Source organism: Empidonax traillii, unplaced genomic scaffold (genome assembly GCF_003031625.1).
Source record: "Empidonax traillii isolate 1590-97213 ecotype Southwest subspecies unplaced genomic scaffold, ASM303162v1 scaffold44:size1908036, whole genome shotgun sequence".
In the NCBI taxonomy this organism is placed as follows: Eukaryota; Metazoa; Chordata; class Aves; order Passeriformes; family Tyrannidae; genus Empidonax; species Empidonax traillii.
This window is the reverse complement of record NW_020955237.1, coordinates 903,216-929,287: the sequence shown is the minus strand read 5'-3', so window position 1 is coordinate 929,287 and position 26,072 is coordinate 903,216. Positions and strand designations below refer to the sequence as shown.

Sequence of the window (26,072 nt, the reverse complement as noted above, 5' to 3'; positions counted from 1 at the left end):
TTTTTTTTTTTTTTTTTTTTTTTGAGATTTTCAAACCCCAGAGCTTCCCCTTGCCTTGCTCCCCCAGCTCTCCCCATCCTCTCTAATCTCCATAGGGGTTTCTATATTAGTCTGAGTGGCTGGACAGGTCTCAGCCTCCATCTGGGGGGATTAAACTTAATTTATCCTCTTAATTCAGCAACAACTTCCTTGCCAAATCCTCTTCCTAGCTTCGCCTTCGCCCCAGAACTTGGCTAGTACTTCAGGGCCTGTTCCTCGGGGGGGGGGGGAGGGAATGGAAGAATCCCGTGTCAAAACTAATGCTCCCTGGGGAGGGAAGCAGCCGACTTGGGGTCCCTTAGGGCGGGACGGGGCCGAGGACGTCTCCCGGGCAGGGGGAGGGCAGGAGTCTCCGCTGAGGAAGGGGTGACACCCCGCCGCACGGTACCAGGGGTGGGTCCTGGCTGTGCCCCCGCGGGCAGGGTCGGCCAGCCGAGGGGTCCCGGCGGCACGGGGGTCTCCCAGCAGGGGACGCCCCGACCGCTCCATCGGGGCTGGGCCGGGCGGCGCCGCGCGGGGGAGGTGCCGCGCCGTGCCCCGCGCCGGGCGGCCCTAATCCCATCAAAGGGCCGGACCCAGCCTCCTCCCCCCTTTCCTTTCCGTCCGTCCCCGTCCCCGTCCCTGCCCGGCGGGGGTACCAGCCCCGCCATCCGCTCCGCTCCGGCTCCGCTCCCCGCCCGGTCGCCGCCCGCAGGGGACGAGCGCCCCTCGCCCTCGGCCACCGGCCCCCAGCGCCCCGCTCGGGCGGGGAGACGCGGCGCACATGGAGGGACCGGGCGGCTGTCACCGCCGCTGCCACCGCCGCTGCCTCGCCCTGCTGCTGCTTCTGGCTTCATGTATCGGGTGCGCGGCCGCGCCGCGCAGGAACATCCCCCGCCGGCAAGGTAGGGCGGGCGGCAGCGCCGGACCGAGGGTGCCCACCCCGCAGCGACAAAGCTCCGCGTCCCTTTAGCCCTGAGGACCTTTAGCACCGGGCACAGGCTCCAGCGGGCCGGGCGGGTGACGGTGTCGGGACGGTGCCTCGGGTCGGGCCGCCGGACTCCGTCTGGGGGAGCCCGTCCGTGAGCGGGTGCCTGGGGGGGAGTCCGCTGTTCCTCGCCCTGCCCTGTGAGCCCCTGCTGTGCCCTCTCTCGGGGAGGAGAGGATGCCCACAGGGAGTGGCAAGGAGTGTGCCAGCGGGAGCCGTGAAGTTGCGGAATCGGTGTGCGATCCGTTTCCTCTGGCATCTTGTACCCAGTGCCGGTGGGTTCGGTCGTTACAGACCAGGACCAGACTGAAGCTACTGCGGAAGAAGTTTTTCCCTGGATCGTAGTGCTGCGTATGCAGAGTTAGGTTGCAGGTGAACGTCTGAGCCGGTCAGAGGTGATCTGTCGGCAAGGCTGTGCTGTGGCTGTGACATTTATGTGTGTGGCAGCAAGTAACATAAAATATTGAGAAGCAAATGTGACAGGAAAATTACTAGAGAAGCAATTATTTTGTCCAATTAATGTGGTTACTCTGTACCAAGCATGATATGGTCCTGGTCCTGTTTCTGGCTGAGAGTTACCCGTGTCCTGTGGAAGAGTTCTCACGGCCGTCGGGGCGGTTTGTGCCTTGACTGAAGAGGTTGTTCATAGTCCTAAGTGGCTGAAAGTTAAAACTTGGAGTCTGAGCAGCTTTTACAACCCTTTTACAGGCTGCAGTGTATGAAAGAGTGAGGTAAAATGTAAACAGTGAGATGGGACACAGTGCATGGTGAAGTTTGACATTCTGCAAGCAAAAAATTTGTGGTGCTAAGAGAAGATAACTATGTCCAAGACTGTCTCAAACACTAGGGCTATCCTGAAGTCTTGGAGGCCAGCTGTGACTTTTATCACTGAGTACACTGGGATTGAAAATATAGCAAGTTTAGTAAATTCTGCCTCAGCTCGCAGAGTGTTGGTAGCTTCAGATCCTTTTTGTCTTTTATTCCATGGTGTTGAAAGATTTGTATTCTTGGTTTTTAGAGTCACTACTATGCCTTCTCTTACTCAAGTGAGAAAAAAACAAATGACTGTACAGTTGGAATCTTAATACTTAAATACAGCCTGAGCTTAAAACCCTGACAGGACAGATGGCTAATTTTACTGGTCTGACCTTGTCTCTTATGGATCTAGTCCCATGATCCTTGGTTGGCATAATAGCTACCTTTAAGTACTTGGGGAAATTAGGCAGACAGTCGTTGTGAATGAGATGATTAGTAGCTTGTGTTAAAAAAACTGGATATGTGAAGTTGTGGATGGAAATTTATAAATATTTTTAAATATTCCCCTACTGTAGCATACTGGTGTATTTGTTTCCCCTAGTTACAGAAGAATGACACACCTGGGGAAAATTAATTTCAGTGCATTAAATTAAAACAGTTTAAAGCTTGGAAACTAACTGTAGTGTTGTGGAGGAGATGAATTAGCATGCTAATATTGTGTTTACTTTTGTTAGTACACATTTTATGTTCATTTTTTGTAACATATTTCAGGTTCACTGACTGATTCAATCGTTCCATTTTTACTTCTTTTGCTGTATAAGAAGTAATGAGTTTTATTTGGAACAATTTTTTCACAATCTGTGCAAACATTTGAATATCCACTTATAGCAAGATTTGAAGAGGGAAATCCCCCAGACAGTTTTTGTGCAGCAGTATATGATTTAAATCCCATCTGCATTCTGCCCAAGGCTATTGTAATTGCAGGCTTCTGAGAACCCCATGGCTGGGTCCTTACTGTAAAATGTTGCTCTCAAAACACTGAGAACAAGTGTAGTAACTCACAGGTAACTCACGTCTTTTCCTTATTCTGCAGTATATCACACGCTGGGTGGTTAAGAATGGAAAGGGATTGTCATTTACTCACACATCCCAAATCGTACATTCAGTGAAAAAAGAAGAGATAAGGTAGTGAAAAGTTCTTTAAGATTTTTTTTTCTTTCACTTTGCCCTTTTAATAGCAACAGAAGTGAGACTTGTACAGGAATTGTAACTGAGGTGAAAGCTAAAGGTTATATTGAGAGCGAAGTCATAAAATGAGTTCATATTCAATAACAGGAACTGACTGGGAGGTCCTGTGGATTGAAAGAAAAAAGATAGTAAAATGCATCTCCATTTTTCTCGAGTTTTAGCTCAGGGCTCAGTTTACAGAGATCAGTTTTGTAATACCAAGAAAGCAGCTGAGTGAGAAATCTGTTTGTGAAGTTAAAAATATATAGTAAAATGGTCACTAATGCAACTTCTTAAGTTAATCTTCAGGGAAAAGGGCTGTCGGGCTCAAATATGAAACATCCTGATGACTGCTAAACTCATTTGAACATTTATTTACAGTTACATAATACATTTGCTGGAGACAAGAAAACAGGATGACAGACTCCTTGGGAAGGGTTTAAAACAAATCCTTAGACACCGTGTGGTGAACAGTATAGTTGCGAACAGATTAGTTTGGGATTCTTTATATCTTGTATTCCCAGAAGCTGGCACTCTTACTGCTGTTTTCACATTGTTTTCTTGCTTTTCGCCTTCTGGAAAGACACAGGTTTTCACCATTTCTGTTTCAAGTTTCAACTGGTTGAAGATTAGAGAGCCTAAAACTAGCCCCCATCGTGTTACACTGCTGCTAATGTAAACACAATAATATTGAATTTTAATAGTTCTATGATTTTAGAGAATTATAGGGGAAAGAGATGACCAATTATCTGATTTCCTGTGGATGTTCATGGCATAAAGTTGTTGCACTATATTGCACTGATGCTTTTTTAGTAACAGAGTGAAAAGTTCCAATGCCCTGTAGAATAATAAAACCGTTAAGTTGGTCTGCATGGAGAGTAAAAATAATCATTTCTGATGTGTAGGAATGCTTCTTGTTTTGTATATATATTATGCTTGCCAGCTAATATAAACAATAAATTTGGCTTGTATCTATTTCCCAGATGTCTATAGCGGTAGACATCACTGGCTTTGTGAAGAAATGCTGGAGGAATCAGACTGGGTAAAGCCTGAAGACTCTACAAGGGAATAGCACTCCATATCAGGGCCAGATTTTAAAAAGAGCAGAGATCCTTGGTCAGCACTACAGTAAATGACTTTTTTTTTTTTTTCCCAAAGAACTTGGCACTGCGATACTTGAATTCTTTAGAAAATCTGACTATAATAAGAGCTGCTGGATATAGAACACTTCTGAAAGTCTAGCCATGTTTAGGTATCAGTACAGGTAAAACTGCCTTGAACTCAGGTCTACAGATATGAAAAATGTAGCAGCCTTTGGGAAAGAAGGTACTTGTTTGAGTTTTTAAATGTTACAATTTTTTTTGAGCAACAATAGGGTGAATTGTAATTTACTGTTATAATAAATCCCATATGTAAATCGTGCAAGGGTAAGGTTGATTTCCTGTTGAATGTGAAGTGTCTGAGAAGAGGAATGAGTCTGAAGCTGAATGATTCCTGGCGTGAGGGCTGCGGAGCTGTCAGAGATGGTGCATGTCTGTGAACTAAAACCAATAAAAAAGATGTAAATAATTTATTTAGGGAAAGATCAATATCAATCTTTTTTTGTTTCAGAAATATCTGATGTCTTCCACACCAGTAAAATCACCCAAGCACTAATTATATATGTATTTGTCACATTTGGGTGTAAGTGGCACCACAACATTATGTGTCATTCCCATTTTGAGTGGACTTTCTCTTGCTCTAGAGTCCATACTCTGGTAATTCCAGTATGTTTTCTGGTTTTAGTTAGTCTCACTCACAGCAAAATGTGTTGTGACCTGTTCCATTCTGAAATTGCTGTCTTCTTCTGTAGAAGGAAACTTTTGGTAAATGTTTTTCTTCGGCACCATTTTGCCAATGCCACACCTAAAACAACTATTCAGACTTTCACCAGTGTTCAGAAAGGTAAAATAAGACAAGACATTTTACATATAGGTGGAATTACACTATACCACATACTGGGGTTCCTGGTTATGCTTCAAAGAGGAGGGGCTTTTTGGAGTTAAGGTACTAGGGCAATACTTGGGAAGTCTTTCTGTGCTGAGGCTGTCACAGACTGTCTTTAAGAGTTTACCAGTCCTCCCGAGGCCGGATTTTCGTTTTTATAAATGGGATTAGAGTGGTTTTATGCTTTTATCCTTTTCCAAGCATGACACATTAGACAGCGGTAAGACTTAGGGTAAGCATAGTTTTACCCCAATTTTAGTCAGTGTTACTAGGCTTTAATTTAGTGATAGTATGTAGGTAAACGCCCACAAATGCGCAAAAAAATGCCCTCTTTTTCTCTGTCAGATACACAGTACCAATGGACTAGAAAGAGCACAGAGCTATGTACTGTGTACAGCACATTAGGAGCACATCCAACAATCAGACTCATCTTCTTGAACTTAATGGCAGGGATTCTGAGCGTCAGTCACCCAAAAGACACTCTGAGAAGCAAAAGAGTACCTTGTCTTAAGATGGTAAATTTCAGTGAATGAGTTCCCTTCAGTGCCACTCAAACTCGTTGATTAGCTAAGAGTATACATGGGTCTTTCCTGTTCCTCAGATCATGCTTACATTAGGACTCAAACTTGTGCCTGATTCTGTTTCTGGCCCTTCAATGTGGTCTTACTGAAAATAAAAATAATTAAAAAAAGGCGACTAATGCTTTCTGCCCTCAAAACAGGACTGATGGGACCTTCTCAACAGGAAAGTGAAACCCTAAAATGGCCAAAGAAAGTTTCTCATATTAAAAAGTTATTAAAGGATATTAAACATGCCTGAAATTTAAGTAAATTGCCATGAATAGGTCTTCGCAGAGTCCATTATTTCATTATGGAGTGCACAGTTTGGTCATATTTATCAGTGAATGTTCACTGGTGGTCTGTGATCACATAACAAAAGACTTTTTAAGCCACAGGCACAGGAGACTATGTTAGCTGGGCAATCTTGAATAAAATTTCATAATGGTTTTCTGTGCAAACAAATGATCTGTTTAAAATAAAACGCCACAAACCAAACAAACTCCAAAACTGTTCTTCATAACTAATTCCAACTGAAAGGAAATAATTTTGAGTAGGGCTAGGCAAGATTTAATTTCCTTTTATTTTTTATTTTTAGTGAAGATGCTTATATATGAAAAACATCCAAACCACAGCAATAGATGAACTTTTTTTTCAGACTTTTCAGGGTTGCTGAGCTGAGAACAAGCACAACCGAGTTCATCTTTGAGAGTAACTGCTTCAGGAGGGCATAAGCCACTGAAAATTGGATGCTTAGGGGGAAAACTTCATCACGAGGTACCTAAATAACCTGGAGAATGATACACTGTGTGATGATCCATAAAACTGCAGGTGAGAGTTGTATAGTGTGAAATACATCAGATTCATGCTGGTTCTTCTATCAAGCACTGTGTAACTACACCCAGGAGTAAAGACTACTGTTGAGGAAAGTCCCTCAGGATATGGCCTCTAATGAAAGAGGAATCCACCCAATATTGGCACAGGGAGTCATTTGTTCAAAAAGAAGACGACAGCTATGGGACCGTGGGAGAAACACTTTGTTCCGTTGGTGACTTGCTGACCCTGTAGCTGGATAGTCAAAATGCTTTGGCTTAGTTTTCTTAAAAAGATCTCTCATTCAAGCATTGCCGAAATTGTCCTGGAAAATTTTTAGAGCTAGAAGGTATAAACCATGTGCAGGTGCTAACATATTCTGAACCTGGCTTTCTGAGTGTATCCCCAAGTCATGATAGGGTGAGTTTCCATTTTTATATATTAACCTTATAGTTAATAAACACTTTTTTAATTATAGAGCAGATAGCAGTCATGTTAAGAGAGTCCTTCTGAGAAGACACTAAGCAGTTCTGAGTTTCCCCATGTCTTGGAGTATAGTTGGTCTGGTTTAACTCATACAGAAAGATCTCTGAAGCTTGAAGAATCCCAGGCCATGTTATACTTCCCACCTCTCCCAGTGTGAAAAGTAATTTAAAATTGCTGGTACCTATAAAAATGATGGTAGAGTCAAATATCAATACCTATGTACATTTGGAGTTTGCAATTTGAATCATCTTTTTAAAATGAAGGGAAAGGAGCATCTTGTGAATGTTGGCCGTGCTGCTTTCAAATACAGAAGTTGTTCTGATCCTTCTGATGTGTCAGAGGCATTGTTACACATATAAAGTTTTAAATCAAGACTGACTTTGTGTTGCTGGGCTCATAAATCTTCTGAAAAAAATCCTGAGGGCAAAAATTATACAGTATTTTACTGGAGTTTAATTCTTTCATGCATGAAAAATTTGAACTGGAATAGCATTTTAGGAAAAAAAACCCCTTGAACAAAACCTGTCAAACTACAAATGGTGGAAAGTAGGTGTCTAGGACCAAAACTTTTGTGGTTTAATTAGAGATAGCAGAAGCCAGAATTTGTTCCTTGGAACAGAAATGTGAACTCTCTTTCATATTCTGGTTTCTAAACAATTACAGGAGAAGGTAACATGTTTCTAAAAATAAGCAAGCATTTAATGAAAATGACTGTTTACAGAGATGTTGGCACTGCAGCCATGCCTGGAGGCCAGCATTCTGCTGGCATTTTTATTTCCTGTTCCCCTTTCATGACGTTCTTGTTCCCACATGAACCCATTGTATGCAGGTTGCTACTGTTCTCATCTTAATGAACAGTCATAGTGGTAGCACTGTGAAGTGTTGATTTATGCAGCCAAGAGCTGTGACTCTGTCCATGTGCGTGTGAAACCACTCACTCAGTAGTGTGAGATTGACGCCTTCCAGCCATTTACACTTGCAACATTGTAAGATCATAGGATAGAAGAAGAGACCTGCAGAATATAAGCAATTCTTTCAGGCTCCTCTGGACAAAGGACTAGACAGCAATCAAAATGGGTTTAAAAGGGGGGAAAAGCAAGCTGTTTGAACCGGCTGATGTCAAGAGAATTGCATGGCTTGCATGATGGAGCCCTGGTAGAGGTTTGGGCCAAAGCGTTTCTGCAGGTTGCAGAAAACAGGGTGCCAGTGGAACAGGGAATGCTTTGAGAGGATTAGGGAGCATTAGACACTAGCTTTGTGGACATCACAACTATGCCTGGGTCTTGTGCTATTTTTTTCCTTGCATATTTGGTCTTTATGCTGTGATATATTTCCATGTCCCATTATCTCTTGCAGTGAAGAAGGTTTTGTCCTTCCCTGTCATTCTCCCAGCTTTCACATCCTGCTGCTTTTTACTGGTTTTCTGGATACACAGCCACGTCGCACACTAAATTAGTGCAGGGATTCAGGTTTAAAAAACACATCTATTTCAGTCACTTAGTAGAGAAAAAGAATTTCCTCTGGGTTTTACTGATAGTGCTGGTGAATAGAGAGACTTGCTGACTGCAGAAGGTACTGAAATTGTCCCATTTCTTATGGAGGAACTGAGTGGGAGAAAAATTTCCTGCTCCTTGAGAAAATGCCAGATTTCCTCCCTAACCTGGCCTGCAGCAGCCTTTAATAAAATTTCGGTTGCCATTGAGCTGGTTTCTCCTGTCAGGTTAGGGTCACTATGCAGTGGCAGCCTTTGTGGATTAGGAGGAGTGTTGCCTGGAGATCAAGGGAGTTGATCCTTCCTCTCTATGGAGGAGACACATCTGCAGTATTGGGTCCAGTTCTGAGCTTCCTGGTAAAAGAGGAGACATGGCTATACTGCAGTGAGTCTGGCAAAGAGCCACAAAGATGAATAGGTGGGGAAAAGCTGAGAAGAATAGTTCAGTTTGGTAGTAAGACACTTGTGGGGATCTTAGAAATGTATACAGATGATGGGTGGAATAATGAAGGTGGAGCCAGGCTTTTCTCAGTGGTGCCCTGTGACAGAATTGGAAGAAATGGGCACAAAGTGAAAGCAGGAAATCCAATTTAATTATAGGAAAATACCTTTTTTTTTTTTACTGTGAGGGTGACTGAGCATTTACCCTGAGCTGTTGTGGAGTCTCTGTCCCTGGACATGTTCAAGTCCCATTAGGCAAAGTCTTGGGCAACTTTCTTCAGCTGAGCCTGCTCTGAGCAGGGGTTTGGGCTAGGTGATCTCCAGAAGTGCCTTCCAGCCTCACCCCCTCTGCGATTTTGCGGAGTGTCACAAGGATCTCTTGAAACTGTCTGTTTCAGGTCTCATGTTCAGCTTTCTTTAAGGTGTCCTTCATCATGTCATGGACTGGAAACACCAACTGGACAAACTACTCTGCTTTCTACAGGGAAATGAGTGTTTTCTGGAGTTGTGATCAGTACAAAAATGTTTGGTGGGAGGCTGCTACTGTTTGTGTTCTGTAGCTCTGTGTGAGGCCTGTGCCAGAACCTCACGGATAACCAACCTGCACATTTATTTTGTGATGCTTTCTGGTGCATGACCAGATTGTTTATGAGTAATGAACTTCAAAACAATCGCTCAGGATTTGGAGGGATTGTGGGAACCCAAGACGCTGCATGTCCTGTCCTCACCCTGCGTATTTGTTTCTTGTCATATGGTCAGCTTTGTCCTCTTTGCACTTTAATCTTTTTGCGTGTGTGTCTGTAATGCATGTGGGATTGTCATTTTTTTTCTATCTGACCACTTTTCAGGAAGCTGCTGTTGAATTTTGTTTCTTGTACCAAGAAAGCTCTTTCTTCAAGAGCTGTTTTGTTCTGAGTTTCAGCAAGAGAGAAATATGTAGCAGATAAAAAGAACAGATTAAGGGACATAAAGGAGAACATTTTTCAAGTATCATGAACTATTTTGCCAAGGTTCTCATTGAAGATAATAAGCTTTGGATAGCAAACACCTGAAAAATATAACCTTTAAGTGATACTGATAGATGGTAAAAGAAATTTTCAGGATATTTGTTTGGCATTTTTACAGTTTAACTGGCCTTTTTATTTATAGATATATTTGTATCTATATAATGAAACTGTATTTTTTGATAATAAATATAAAGTCTTTCATATATGGTTCTCTTACATATTGTACCTGTGTTATAAACACTCAGAAAATGCATTAGACCGACTTTTATCCTTATTTTTATAATTTCATTTCAGTAATAGCCTGCTTAGTAGTTTATTTTCACCAACGATGCTTAAGACTCAGTCATGAACTTCAAGCATTATGTGATCAAATTTGTTGGTGTTTTCCTCTTTCTCCTTCCAACTGTTTTCAGAGTGCCATGCTTTCTGGAGCTCCTGTAGTATTAGTACTTCCTAGCATCTTGGATGCATAATCCATGAGAGAAAAGAGAATTTTTTTTAATTATTATTATTATTCTTATTCTTTTTTTTCTTCTGGTGGAAATGAGTTGAATTATATTACATGGCTCAAATCAGTGCCAAGGGGAAGGGAGTAGCCCTAGGATAGGAAGGTGGAGAGGGATGCCTGGAGGAAGAGGGATGGAGGAGTGGGGAAGTGGCAAAGTGGAAGGCATGAGACCTTCCCTGGCCACTGGCAGTGAGCAGCTGCTTTTCCCCGGGTGGAAGGATGGAACTAAACATCCGGATGGCTGAGTTTTCTTTGGATACAATTTCCCCTGCACTCACCTCAGGCAGCCTGTGCAAACCACAGGGCCGCCTGGCAGAAAGTTGCTTTCTGCTGCCCATCTGCTGAGAGGCTCCTTGAGTGATGGATGCTCACAGTGTAGTCCAGGTGTAGTAGAAAACCGTGGAGGGAGACAGGGTTGGAGGGAATGTCAGGATAAGTTATTGGCGTGCTGGTTCTTAAGCAGCCTGTCCCACTGATTATTAAAGTCTGTTGCACAGATGAGGTGTCGTACTGTTGCTTGATTTCAGATGCCTTCTGGCACTTAAGCCTGTGAGAAGCTTTTTAAAAAAGTTATTTGAAAACTTGCAAAGCAGCTGCTAAGAAGGCAGGCAATGGCAGGGCAGGCAGAGTGCTGGCAGCAGGCAGGGCTAACTGCAGCTCACCAGCCATGGACACATCTGCAGGGACAGGGCAGGTTGGAGCCCAGACAGGAAATCCCAAGCCAGGAAAAATGTTTTGCATTCAAGCAGTTGGTAGGCTGGAGTAATGTGAGGTGAGCCTCAGTGCCAACCCCTTCTCCAGAAATGGGAACCTAGCTATCATTTCCTCTGCCAGGCAAAGGTGCTGCAGAAATGCTAGGAATTACAGCAGCCATGCCCCAGTGCTGTGGCCTTGACAGCCAAAGCACAAGCCTGATTTTAGGGGAACGAGCACTAGATTTTGACTCAGACTTCCAGAAAGGCACCTGAGGTTATGCAGCTGGAGTGTATTGGTGTGGCTTTTTACAAGCCCTTCATTAACTCTGGAAGTGGAAAATGCTTCCATTAGGTTGTTGTCTCAGATGTAGGTACAGTAAATGCAAGTTTGCATTTGTGTTAATCAGACTGGCCTCTTATCTGTAATTATTAAGAACACAAGCCTGTAAGAGTTACCCAGAGAGTGCCTCGTGTTCCTCTTGACAAGGCAGATATTTAAACTAGGTGTAAACTAGACCTTTGCTCAGAGATGTGGTGTCCCACGCTTTTTATAACCTTGAGCACCAGGAATTCCCCAAAAGTGATTCCAGGGCATAACCATCCAAACAAGTTTTTTCTATATCTGTCTCTTAATTTTTTTTTTTTTTTTAATTAAAACAGTTTCTGCTTTTCATTCTCAGTCCTACAAACCACTGTGCACTGTGCAGAGCTCACCTCCTCTTTCCTTTTCTTCTCTGCAAAGCTGGAGCCTTCCCAGGAGCAGACCTCTGCTTCAGGGAAGAGTGTAGGGAGGGAACCAGGGCTTCCACTGCTGCCTTTCTGTTCTGTGACCTGCAGGGCCAAGGAAAAGCAGGAAAAGCTGCAACAAAGTCACCAGTGACATTATGCCTGTTTGTAGTTAATGGGATTTGTTGTGTTGCAGTGTAGCTTAAGTGCTGAGCTTTGTCTCCTTCATTCCCCTTCCTTAGCCTATAAAACCCCTGGTGACTGTCACCTCAGATGTACCTGTGGCAGATAATAGATGCATCAGAAAAACATCACGTGGGTCCAAGCCTGTTATTGTTATAATGTTGAGATCTTTCTTTCATTGTGCTTTTTTTTACAGTGTTTTTAAAGGACTAATTAAGGTTGGAGGTTGGGTTAGCCTCTCCAAAGATTTGTGCACCATGGTCTGAGTCAAAACCCATGATTGCCCTTACAGGGTCACGTTACCTGCCCTCTCTGCGCTGGTACTCAGTGCGGCAGTGTGCACGTGATCCAGCTGATTTCCTTTTGTCAGGATCTGATGCAGTGGTAGGGAACTCATTCAGAGCAACAACTATCAGGGTTTTTTGTTGGGTGTTTTTTGTGTTTTTTGTTGTTGTTGTTGGTTGTGTGTGTGTGTGTGTGTGTGTGTGTGTGTGTGTGTGTGGTTTTTTTGGTATTAATGTTGCTACTCTGGGTGCAGAACCAGGAGAGACTGGCTGAGATTTTCCAGTTTCAAGTCATTGTCCTTTGTAGTTGTTGTGGCTGTGAGATTCTTACTCTCTTATGTACTGCTGCTGGGCAGTGGGAGCTGGAAAAGGCTTCAAAGAAGTTTAAAGATGGCACATTTTTTTAATTTAGAATTTCCTGACCTTTTCAGTTTATCATGCTGCCTTCCTTTCACTCTGGTGTTTGCATAACCTTGATCCATCTGTAAAAAGAAGGGAAGCAAAAAAGACCTTATCGCTGTTTATTGTTTTATAAATAAGGATTTCACCAATATTTCAGTGAGAGAGAGTGGCCCATAATTTACTTTGTTTCACTTCTAGGAATGGGCAAGCTGTTTTCCTTGAAAGCAGCTATTACAATCATAAAATGCTATTTCAGTAAAACTCAGGAGGTTTTATGAATTGGTGAATGCAATTAAATAGTGTTTCAAACAAAAGAAATTCAAAGGTATTTCTGGAAAATGCTTTGTTCTGAAAACTTCAGTTTAATTTGGTTTGAATTATTTTTCATAAGGTTTTTTTATTCCTGTTTCTTCCCACTGTGACATGTTAGTATTGATACTGGCATTTCATCAACAAATTTCTCATGTTTCATGGAACATGAATAGGAGACACATCAACCTGGAAAGTAAGGAGTACTTCAGTCAGCATGTCTTAGCTGTTACCCAGAGATATTTAAAAGTAAAATAGTGAAATGCTTATCTCCTTTAATTGGCCTGTGCCCTGTCAGTAGTAGTAGTGCAGAAAATGTAGTATAAAGATTTTGGTTTTCCAACCTACAAACTACTAAAGATGAAATGAACCACCTGTTTTCCCTGAAATGTATTACCATATTATTGCATGAGGAGTGCATTAGTGAATTATTTGCATATTATTTCATGATTTGTATGTACCTGTGATTACCTGCAGGCCTTGAAACAGCAAATACATCTAGAAAGAAAAGATGAAATGCAAAATATAGTTAAAATTCTAAAAGGAAAAATTCTAACACCAATCTTTTCAGATATTACATTCTCACTACTTCTAAAAAAACCTGTTTTCAGTCACTATTATTTTAATCTAATTTAAAATTTAAATCAGTTTTGAAGTTTACTCTAAAATAGTAGTACTATTAGTACACTGTAAAACAGTAGAGATGAGCTTTATCCAGCTCATCCGAAGAGCTTCGGATGTGAAGCTTGTGAACATTAGAAATTTTTTTTTTTGAAGTTGAGTTTCTTTTCTCATAATTATTCATCACTGTAGTAAGACTTTGGGATCAGTCCATGACTGGAAGGAAGGAGAAAGCTGCCTGTGTCTGCACAAGCAGTTTTCTTGCAGTAGTTGAAGGAAAAGATCAGGCTGAAGTGGTTGCTCATTTCATCATAGTAAAGAATAGCATCATTGACTGGCCTGGGCTGGGGATCATTCCCAGGAGGCACTTATTATGTGGACAGAGGCTGTTGTATGTAGCAGACGGAGCCACAATGGAAGGAACCCTTGTACTGAGATGGGATAACCTTTTTTACCATCTTTAATTTGGATTGCTTTTGTGAAGCAAAAATTTAAATAATGGTCATTATTTGGAAATTACGAAATTTACTCCGTCTGAGGGAAAGGGCTCGTGTATTCTTCAGCTTGCTTGGAGAGCTTGTTTGGTGACTTTACTGGTTTAGCAGTTTTTGCATATTTTTAGAAGTACAGAGCTAAAGATGTATAAGTGAGAAGGAAAATAGCTGTAAGCAGAAAAGTAAACACAACATTGTCAGCTCAACATTGTTTATCTACAGCCAAATCCTCATTAATTTCTTGTATTTGATATACTTTCATAAGGTGTAGTCATAATATGTGGTAGAGTGCTCCCCTTTAATTACTGGCTTCTTTGCATGGGACTGGAGTCATAGCTTCCATTACCATCAAAGCATTTTGGACGATATTGAAATTTCTATGCTTGATGGGCCTGGAAGGAGAACAATGGTGTTCTTACAAAATGTGTTTAATTGTGTTTTTTGTATAAATCAGTTCCTTATTCTTTATGATCAGAGCAAATCTCCATGCCTTCTGAGGTTATCGCTGAGGCGGATCTTCAGAGTATGGACAAGCAGTGGATATGTCACACCTCCATTTCCTGCAGATTCCCAGTCCAGTGGACTGCAGAAGGGAGTGTGCTCTGTTGAAGTTTTGCCCTGTGAATGGTGCTACCAGGTTAAGGGAGTTTATCCTGAGTTTTAGATAGAGGTTTTGATCTGAACTGTGGGAGAAACTACAAATACCCTTGAAAACTATTTTTATTTTTAATAGTCTAAACATGAGATTTGACATAAAGATGTAAATATTTAGACCAGTTTTAGTACCTGTTTTTAGTATGCCCAATACATGATGCTCTGTAAAATCATGCAGAATACATGAAGTTCACATTTATCTCAAAACAATTTGTCAGTAAAGCAGCGAGATGTGTTGCAGCAGTTGTGATTTGCTGCAAACCACTTTGATATGGTGTTGCAGCACAGTTGTTCAAAAGCCATGACATGTCCTGCAGCTCAGTGTCATAAACAGTGCTTGTGACAGATCCTGCTGTCACTTTGCCATGGTTGCAAAGCAAAAGTTCGGTCCAAAAATGGACATTTTTTTATTTCTTGCCGGGTTTTGTGAAATTTGGGCTCTTGACAACCAGCAGTGACTCTGAATGCCCAGATGCACATCACTACGCTGTCAGGGCAGGAGTGGTGACAGCAGAGGACTGTGGGACTGCCACACTGCATGAGATACTCCTCTCTGCCTTGCCCTCTATCCTCCCTGGGAAATAAGTCTGTGCCTGGGTCAGGGCTGCCACAGGCTTTCCTTTTCCTCTTGGCTCCTGGCTTGGGCATGAGGCAGCCCTGTCCCTGACAGGGTGAGCACCATGTGCCTGCTTTTTGCATGGTTTTATCACGGAGAGGGCAGAAGGCAGTGGTGTGTGAGTGCTGAGCTTCATTTGAGGCTGCTTGCAGATATAGTGCTTACACCTGGTTCCCAAGCACACAACCTGCTACTGCCCCGGTTGCGTTAGGGGAATTTCTAAGTTCTAGAGAGTTTTCTTTGAATTCTAGGGATAATTAAATAAGCAGGATAGAAATACAGGCCTCTCTGACTCCTTGCTCTTATTTTCCCTATCTTAGGCCAGGGCTTTGTATTTACTCCTCCAGCGACAATTTATAGGCCAGTGTAACTGAGGTCAATATTTGGCTCTCTGTGTCTCTTTCATCAGCTGCAACCTGGAGATAGTAGTGTTTTCTAGGGCTGAGTGAATAATTCATGACTTGGCTCCTTATTTAACAGATGTTGCTTCTCTTTTTGAAGATAGTCGAAAAATGGATTTCATTTTGTTCAAATTTATTTGTTGTTTCAAATTTTTCACCTAATACTTTCAGTAAATAATTTTATTGGCCTAAAGTGCATTCAGAATATGAATTTGAAGCCTGCCTTGAATGACTGTTTGTCATTGCCAATTAAAATTCGTTATTTAGGCAACTATGCCTTCCAGCAAACTTCCCCAGAAAGTAATACAAGGATGCCATGAATATGCTAAGAGTGAATGTTTAGGGAGTATTCTTTCTTCATTATTACTAATGAGGTGTAATGTCAATCTGTCTCACTGGGTATTGTGAAGATTGGAAAGGTGTTTCCTGAATGTGAAATGCTTCTTAAGCGGACAGTGATACCCCAGCCCTGGCTGCTCCTCCCTGCCTCTCATTGCAGTTGCAGGGTGTATGTGATGGTGTATGGTTCCAGCTACTGCTGAGTGCAGGGCAGGAGGTGAGCACAAGAGGTAACACACTGCTGCTCTCAGAGCCCCTGGAACAAGCAGGAATCCATGGACTAAGTCTTTATGGTAATGAAGAAAATGGGTGGGGGCCCAGGGAACATGGCAGGATTTGGCTCTCATCCATGTGGTTGAACTCCCTTCCTTCCCCAAAGATGTCTGTACTGGTGTGGTTCATGAGCTGTGCTGTCCTCCATACTAGTCCTGGGAGACTTTCCCAGTAGGCTGAATCTGTGCTACAGGCTGTATGAGCAGTATGGATGTGTGAATGTCCCTGTCTTCGGGTCCTGAGTAATATCCAGCATCTCAGGGACACATTTAAAAGCCTATGGGTTGCTCAACGACATTGCTTGAGGCACAGGGTGCTCCTGAGCTGATCAACAGCTTTTCTACTGATAAGAGGAGATATCCCCCTTTGCTCACACTTTCCTGGTATTCCACTGCCACCTTGTAAGGCAGAGGTGGAAAGGGAAAAGGGGCACTAAGTTAAATCTGAGTAGTGTGCTGTGTTTGATAGCTTGAAATGAGGGGCAGTGTAGGTCTATTCTTCAAATCCATACCTGTCAGGAAGCTAAAAGAGAGGGTTTTTTGTCCTATGGCTACTTATACAAAGCTGTTTTGTTTCCAGCAGATAGGCTGGGGCCTCCTCTCGATATACTGCTGGATTCACTGAACTGCACAGCGTTCAGCGTGCAATGGAAGATGCCAAAGCAGCACGCGAGCACCATCACAGGATACACAGTAAGTGATCCTTCTGCTCCATGGCCTCAGGCTGCACATGTGGCACAGTGAACCGAGCAGGAGAGCCCGTTCTCATAATAAACAGTGCTGTCACCCAGAGAGCAGTCAGGGGACAGTGGGCTTGAGTGGATTGAACTGTAACTTTAAGAAACAAGCAGTTCATGGTTTAGAAACAAACTATGATGGGAATTTGGGTTGTTTGCCAAGGGCTTGCAGTGGATATATATTGCTTTTCTGTTGTGCTTTCCCTGCAAGGGTCTCAGTGGTTTCTGCAGCTGATAAAACAGTAGAGCAGAGCAGATTGGAATGACACTGTTCATTCAAATCCTTTGACTTGTACTTCCAGCCTGAGGATTGCTTTAGCAGGAATATCTTGTGCAAACTAACCCTCTAAAACTTCCCAGACTGGCAGCAGGTACAAGAAAAGGTGTGTTTCATGGTGTCTCTTCACCTGATAGGTACTGTACTGAATAGCATCCCTGGGAGCCCAGCTAAAGCCTTACATAGCAAAAGGGATTTTGCTTTATCCCCCGCCCCCAACCCCACCTCAGAATTGAATTTCTGTTAAAAAATCTGAGTGATTTTCCTGTTTTAACCAGCAATTTTATAAGGGTGTCTCTGACCCCCACCAAACTACCATATTACTCTTTAGCCTAGAGGGAAAAAGAGAATGGCTGGCCTAAACTGGTTATGGTGTTATAATGTGCAAGCAGAAGAGCAATGAGCACTAATATGCTGTTCAGTCTTTTTTTGTTAGATATTGCTTTAATCCATGTATTCCATGGCAATAAAATTCAGTCCCAAAATGAAATCTAGTCAGCGGGGAAATTAGCACCAAAGATGTGGCATGTTGATCAGAATGTGTTATTTTGCCCTTCAAGAAAAAAACCCAAACAAACAACAGGGTTTTTTTAATTAGCATTTTGTGTGAACAGATATGAAATTTCCAGGAAAAAAATACCCAAAGTTCAGTTTTATATGAAAAGGTGGTAAGCAGAATGCTCCTGACTGCCTTTGTTGTTAATGCACACTAAAAGAGTGAGAAAATTCCCTGCAATTGGTATTTCTAGCACATATGTTCTTTCATCCCATGGTCTTGTAAATAACACCAGTGCATCCCAGCTACAGGGCTGTTCTTGTTGTTCTGAAAGTGCTTGCAGTCTAGAACTTGAGAAACTCTTGGCCAGGACCTGCCTCAGCTGGGCTCTGCATGTGGTTGGGTTCACCCTGCTATGTGAAAACAAAGGTGCAGTGAGTAAGTGGCTTAAGCCATAAACAGTTTTCACTATTCATGCCACTCATCTGAGCTCCAGTTTATTTTTAAGCCTTGAGCTCATGTGTGGCATGGTAATAAAAGCAGTGAGAAACAGCATTGATAGTGCTGTACCCAAATCATCTTCACTGTATTATCTTTTGACCCTTTGGCATCTCAGGGTCTCTGTGTGCAGTAACGCAGACTTTCTCTAATTAGTCTCCAGTACGTGGCAACAGACATGGAGAGACATTTCATGATCGAGCAATTTTTATAATATCATAATCATGAATGTCAGCATCTTCCTTATGAGAAGGTGTCTAACTTGTACAGACTAGTCCCACAACTCTTTAGCTGTCCATGCTGACCATAGGCAAATAATGGACAATTCAAGTCGGTTCAAGTCTGCCCTAAATTCTAGGCTGTGTTTCGTATTCAGTGTATACCCTGTAGGATGGTGTCCTTTGGTCTCACTGACAACTTCTAGACACTGAGAAGAGAATGTTAAAGGACTTTAGCTTTTCATACATTCAAAACGTAGGAGGTTGTGGGCTCAAATGCTGTCAAAAATATGATCACAATGCAGTAATTTTTTCTGTCACTCTGAAGCACTGAGATACTGTTTTAACTGGTTTAACTATATGTTCTTCCCAAGGTCTTTTACTCAGAAGTTGAAGGTGACAAAGCAGTTAAACAGCTCTCGCATGATGTTCCCCTGAGTTTGGATATGATTAGCATGGTGAGTATTTCTTTTCATGAACAATCAGAGCACTAGAGCAGAACATGCAAGTGGGAACTTGTAAATGTCTTCTTCTTGTCTCACAATTTTATCATATAAAACTATTGGGACTTGTTTGCATCTTCCTAGTACTGACCTTTGTCATCTGCTAAAATAAAACTTTGAATATGCATTTTCTGTCCATTTTCACACATGGGAGGAGTGGAATTGCTTGAGTCCATGTGTGATTGGAGTTGCAGTACCAGTGAATGTGTATTACAGTGTCTTGATGCAGGTGTGTGAGTTAACACATAGTGTTTTCAGTGTGTTTTTGTCTCTGTGTGAGACTGTGGCCTTCTGAAGTATGGCTACTTTAGTTGCACTTGTCCCAAGTTCATCTCCTAGAAGATTCCTCAATTTTTGAGTTTTTTCTTTTGTTCTTGAAAGCACTGCTTTTTCTCATTGCTTTTTTTTTATTTTTTGTTTGCTTTAGGTTTTTTTTGTGGGTTTTTTTTGGTTATGTTTTTTCTTATAACTCTCCTTTTCATTGTCTCCTTCTCTTTTCTCCTTCCCTTTTTCTTTCACACTTCTTTCCTTTTCCATTTGTGAATGAACGCTGCCATCCTCTTCTGTTGCACAGCTGAGCAGTTAGTGCCAAGGTGAAAGCAAGTGCCAAGGTGAAAGCAATTTCTCTGTGCTTCTGGATGGTTTTAATACTGTCTTCTTTTAAAGGGTATTCTTGAAACATGCCAGGCCTTCCTCAGTGCAGAGAAGCCGCTCTTTGAGGTCAGCAAGTCGGGAACAATGATTTTCTGGACTGTGCTTGAGCAGAGAGTGAAAGTGTTGCAGGTTGGGTGCTGTGAGGGGAGCACTTCCACACCATGCTCTGCAAAGGGCAATCTGTCCACCAGACAGCAATGTTACCAGCACAGGGAACAAAGGATTACATGTGCTCACAGAGGAGTATTGCAGGCTTTCCAATCTCTCTTTGGTGATCCTTCTTCATAGTTCATTTTTTCCCCTGCTTTCTCTTCTGCTCATCTTCATTCTCCTTTATTTCCTCACCCCTCTTCCTTCAGCTTCCCCAACCAATGTTCAAGAAAATACATTCAATGATCCCTTCTGGGCAGTGCTCAGAAACATCCCCATGAGAAGATGCTCAGATTTCCTGCAGTTTTCCATCTCTCTGGTTGTCAGTTCTGAATTCTGCAGGTTTCTGGTAGCACAGTGAATCAAATATTGTTCCCATGATATGTTTTTTCTTTATTTACACATTACTTTTTCACTTCTTATCTTTACCTCTGTGTTCCTCTCTTGCCTTTTTTTCTTTCTTAAAAAACATTCCTTCTAATAGGACAGCCCATTGTTTTTTTTATCTTAATCCTGACAGCAGTACATCTTACTCCCTGGGAAAAGATAGTCTGTATCCCAGTACTCATGAAGATGATTTAAAGCCCCAGAGACTACTATATGCTGCAGCATGTACCTTGTTTTAATTCCCTGACCCATTATTTATGTGGTTTTGCCATCCCTTATTAGTATGTTAGTTCGTTAACAAGTCCTGTTTTGCTTTTTCCCAGGGTCAACTGGAAGGACAAGCAATTTTTGTAAGTATTGCTTCTCATGAGACTTGGTCACAGCTGTGATTTAAAATGGAATTGAATGTTCCTGACCTGGTCTTCCCACAAATTCATGCTCAAAATTTTATCTCAGATGCTGATTATAGTTAGCACTTAAATCTTTCATGGACAAAATAATACAAATAATAGCAAAAGCTCAAAATCCAGAGGAAAAGTAGCTCCCTTTTTACCAATGGATAAAGCTTTTTCTTATTTATCAGAGGTATTTATGATTTTCTTTTTTTTGCTGGAGTAAATTCATGTAAAGAAGGTGATATATCCAGGCAGCGAGTACTTAGACATGATGGGGACAGCTGAGTAATCAGACACACAGTAAAAGGGAAGAACAAAGTCTGGCACTTGGAGAGGAGATGGAGAGGGAAAAATATGAGCCAGTCCAGCACGAACCGAGAAGGAGGAGGAGCTCAGGAAGAGGCCAGCCATGCAATGCCCAGGAGGAAGGAGTGGGAGAGCAGCTACTGGTATAAAACAAATTCGAAATAAATACTAACTCTCTTAATGGCTTTGCAGCTGGTGAATCCATCAGATTGATTATTTCCAATCCGGCACTCCATCCAGGCTAATTCCTGTTAGCAGTAAACAGGCTGGGTTTATTGTGAGGGGGAAACAAGCAAGAAGTGCTGGGGCTTGGATTGGATAAGGGCAGCAGTTTCGGTGTTTAGTGGAAATCCCTAACATCAACAGCCTCTTGCAAATTTTTGGTTTCTGAGAGCTGCTATAGGAATGGAGAAATCTCATGAAGTTGGTGGATCTTGCACCGTTTTCATGGTCGGAATTAAGGGAAGTTTGGTTGACTGTAGGAGGCTGATGTCAGGATGAGACCTTGGGATGCACTTGAACCAGGACTATCTGGTTCAGTCCTTGCTGAGATGAGTCTGGATTGTGGCATTTCAGAGCTGAAGTTCCATGCTGGGCCCTTTTTTTCTGCTTGATAAAAATAACACTTCTGAGGGGTACTTGTGGAGAAGTATGACTGACTGGGATTAATCAGCTTCCAGCTGTCATTAATCCTCAGGAAGTGGTGTTCTCACTGAAATGCTTTCTGTTATATTCATACGAATCTCAACAGAAATCTGCAATAGTCTTGTGGTTAAGTCTGCATAGTTCATGTTTCCATCACTAAGCCTCCTCTCCTGGTGCTGGGTACAGCCCTGCTGCTTTCTTCTCTGTATCGTGCCAGATGGTCATAGCAAGGGGTGATTTGCACTGCCAGTTTCTGTGCATATGTGTGTGCACGTGCCTGTGTGTTAGCAAGCAGATAATGTGTTATAGCTATACTGTGTCATTGTGAAATAGAGAACATGCAAGTGACAGCAGCCAGGAGAAATGCAGATGCAGTACTATTTAGTAAAGTGATTGTTATAACTGGGCATGACATTTGGCAACCTGAGCACAAGTAGTTAAAAAAGAAGAAAAATCAATAAAAATTAGTAAACTTTAAAGGTGGGATGTTTTAGGTTGGGCACGGGTAGCAACAGTTCTCTCTGTCAAATTACTAAACACACCAGGACAAAATGGGAAGTGACCAGCTGAGACCAGTAGTGCAGGGAAGGAATTGTCGTCAGGGAATACAGTGTCATTAAACCCAGCTCAGTTCCTGCAGCTGTGCTGTAGTTAAGGGTTTGATGGTTTTTTGAATTAAAAGAAAACAGAAAACAGACTTTCTTTGGAAAATAATTTGTAATCCTGGTTTCTGTGAGGCAGCTTACTGCACAGCCTCACAAACAGTTTCAACACACTTGGAGGGAGGGCAAGCTGTGTGGCTGGGCAGGAAGGGATATATGGGTTATTCTATGTGCAGTTGACTCCCCTACCACAGAAAAGGCATCACATTGCTTCACTTCATTCAGTGGTATGAAATTGTAATGAGATATCAAATGCCATTTTTTAGGGTTTTTGCAAGAGTGTTGTGTAAGACAAGACAGTGGGGATGGTGATTAGTGAAGCCTCATCAGCAATGTAATGTCCAGTTTGGGGTATCATGCTTCAAAATATAGAGGCAATCTGAGTCAAGGAAAGATTACAAAAATGATGGCAAGTTAACTCTTCTGTATACTACCTAAATTCATTATCTGTGAGGCCACTCTGTCTCTTCTGAGGGGGAGAAAACTTGGATTTCAGTTTTAAGACCCATCTTCTAAATGCAAGTAAAAAAAGAGATGAAATATGTACACACAGGCTGGACAATGGGGTACAAGGAAATGTGTTTCTTCCCCAGGATTTGATTTCCAAATGTTCTGGCACAAGTGGGTATTCCCTGAGATTGCTACAGGTCAGAGTAGCTTTATGGTGTCCTGAATCTTTAGTTATTCACTGATGCCCTGATTCTTGGAGATTAAAAGACACTTGGTCTCATGGATAAGCACTGTATGCCTGAGAGCTGTGTTCATGGAGAGGATGTTGCTAGGAGGCAGGTAGCCACATGTCTAAGGCATGAGTGCACCTTGCTGAGGTTTCGAGGGTACATATGTTGAACCTAAATACCTAAGTAGATATTAGGACCTTGATCTTGGTTGGCCATATGCTCAGTGAGATTTCTTCTGTTTAGTTTATTGTAGACTTGAGCCTGGAGGTAATAACATGAGGCAAGTACATGAATATCCAACACTCTGCGGGGAACAAGTTCCTAAATAGTGTGAAGACAATAAGTCAAATAATGAAGGATTTTTTTTCTCAGAAGAATGGAAGAGGAATACTGACAGGAACAAATGTGCACAGTTTAAATACAGACAGTCAGTATGTATGGCATGGAAGATAGAAAAGCAGGAGCAGGGTCACTGATGTTGTCACTAGGAGGAGGTGCTGGGTTTTCAGCAACTGGCTCCTCAGATCCCGTTTTAAAAGATATAAGTCCCTTCAGCTCTGAGACTGAAAGACCCAGACTGATCTTTCGGAGTGAGTGTCCTTGCTATCTCTCCTTGGACAGTTACTTTTCCAGCATTGCTATCATCTCTCTCAGATTCATCTAGATCATTCAAGCAGATCAAGGGTGAATGACGGAAAAACAGGATAATGGTCAGGTGGTCCATGTTAATAGGAAATCAGTTTTAGAGCTCCAAAACCGCAGCCAGAGGAATGACAGATGGCAGGGTGTTGCCGAACAATGTTGTAGTAATAACATAAGTTCCCTAAAGGATAGAGACAGAGAGTTTTTTCCAAAAGACCATCATAAGGAAATTTAGCAGTTAATAAAATTTTAGGATTGTTTACTATTTTACTGCAACTGGAAATGCAGATGTAAAGTCTGTTCCAGCATGAAGAGAAAAGGAGATCTCTGCATTTTCAGATGTACTGTGACTAATGTTTTTAATACCAGAGAATGAAAACTGGAAGAAAAATCTCTGTAAAACATTTTTTAACTTTTTTTTTTGAGACCTTTTTTTTTTTTTTTTCTCACTAACAAGAGCAACCTGTGGTGTAAAACCTTACGTTTCTGTTTAGTTGTATATGCTGTCGAAATTCCTAAATCTGGGATTAAAATAGAAACTACAGGTAGGCTGCAGTTAAAGAATACTGAATTTCTGTACACATGTACACATGCTCCACTGAAGATCAGATCTAGTGTCTGAGGCTGATCCATGGCATATTCAGCAGCCAGTGATCAAATGTAATGTTTTGGTGACATTTTTTAATTTCTGGGAGATTTGAGCTGACTCCTCTGGACAGTATTCATCAGCACAAGGTCTTCACATGGAGCTGAGCATCACCTCCCTTACACTGGTTGTCTGTGTGTTAATCTTTCTGTGTTTATGGCAGAAGGACAAATAAGGGAAATGCTCACTTCAGGTCAAGGCTGATAGCTGAGCTCGTAAAACTGTGAGAGGGATGGGGCTCTGCTCTGTGAGAAATTAAAGATCATCAGTTCACACTGCAACAGATGCTTCATTCTCAGGAGCTTTTATGGCCTATGAACTTAAAACAAGAATAAAAACAACCAAAAAGAGGGAAAAAAAAAAGAGAGAGAGAAAATGCACCAAACTGATACCAAATACGAGCAGTTGGTTCAAGGGAGAGAACAGTATGCGCCTTTGACTTCACCAATGAAAAAAATGCATAGTGAATGCAAACGATTTGCGACTTTATGAGTTCTGCTGAGAAATGGGTCCAGGTCATCCCTATGGATTCCCCTGGGGCAAAGCTGCAGCTTGAGAGGAAACACGTGGTGCTGTTTGTGTTTGTTGTTTCTGAGTTGTTCTGGGCTAGGGACAGTCTTCCTAGGAGATTACATGGAAAATGACCTGTAAGATCCTCGAATCCCAGCTCACAGCCCTGTCCCCAGTTACAATGGAGAGCTTTCACACTGTACTTGTCTTCTCTTGACTCTGGCAGGATGTTATCATTGGTGACCTGAAGCCAGGCACTCCACACCGCGTTAGCGTTGGAGCATATGGCTGGGCAGGAAAAGGACGACCCAGCATGCCCAGAGAGGTGACAACTTTATCCCAAGGTAATGCTTGGTACAGGGCTCTGTTGCAAAACTGGAAAGATACACGTGTGTAACACTCACACCTAAATCTCTGTCATGTGCAGTATTGTAATATTTTGCTGTTATTTTTACACAAATATGGGGTTTTAAGTGGACAACAAGTGAGAAGAGAAGCCTATGAATTTGATTCCTGGGTCTGTGGGAGTTGGGTTGCTGTGTGTAGTAGCCCAGCTGCTTCTCTAATACTACTCCTTTGCACTTCTGGCTTAGATAAGTGTATGCCCCCTGCGCCACCCTACCAGCCCCAGATCGTGGTAGTTTCTGATTCAGAGGTTGCATTGTCCTGGAAGCCTGGAGTGAGTGAAGGAAGTTCTCCCATCCAGTACTACATGGTGGAATTTATCAGGCAAGTTTGCCAGTGGAGTTTGAATTTCATTGTTTGTGTATTACATTAGTTTTCGTTTATGTTTTTGTTTGCTTTTTTGTGTTGTTGTTGTTGTTGGTTGTTTTTGATTTTAACCTAAACTGCACTAATTAATTGCATATAGATCCTTTTCATAACTTATTTACTTACTGTGTGTAGTGCACTTTGTTCTCCCCTCAGTATGTGTTGAATTACCATGAAAATTTTAAGACAAAACCAGAAACAATCCAATTCATTATAAAATCACTGTTAAGTTGTTTTTTTCTGATTGAAGAAAAATAAGGTCTGATTTGGTCTTTTCCCTGTAATACTGGATTTGGTGAACAAAGTTTTAAGTTTCTCCTGTCATCAAATGCTGTTAAACCATGCTGAGAAAGGAGTGTGTGGCAGAGCAGTTCCCCTGGGCCAAGAGTCCCCTGTGCTGCTATAGGAAATAATCCAAGGATTGTAAATTCAGTATGTTAGGCAGTTTTACCTGTCAAAAGTTATAAAATTGTAGAATTGTCACAGCTGGAAGAGACCTTCAGAATTATCTAGTCCAATGGTCAACCCAGTGCTGCCCATAAACCACTAGACCATATTACCCAGCACCAGGTACAGACACCTCTTGAACACAAAGTCATTTGGGTTTTGTGCTTGCAGGG

General features: G+C 42.1%; 1 protein-coding gene across 2 annotated transcripts in view; it reads left to right on the top strand.

Moving 5' to 3' along the window:
• The first annotated feature begins 802 nt into the window (after window positions 1–802).
• Window positions 803–26,072, top strand: part of EGFLAM (EGF like, fibronectin type III and laminin G domains) — a 70,935-nt gene continuing 45,665 nt past the window's right edge. The window contains exons 1-6 of one of the 2 annotated variants that reach the window (XM_027878700.1): window positions 803–923; window positions 16,856–16,968; window positions 18,876–18,959; window positions 20,519–20,545; window positions 24,908–25,025; window positions 25,275–25,410. In XM_027878700.1, the coding sequence (XP_027734501.1) occupies window positions 803–923; window positions 16,856–16,968; window positions 18,876–18,959; window positions 20,519–20,545; window positions 24,908–25,025; window positions 25,275–25,410 (599 nt within the window). The remainder of the gene's footprint in view (window positions 924–16,855; window positions 16,969–18,875; window positions 18,960–20,518; window positions 20,546–24,907; window positions 25,026–25,274; window positions 25,411–26,072) is intronic. The other variant, XM_027878701.1, reaches the window with a different exon arrangement.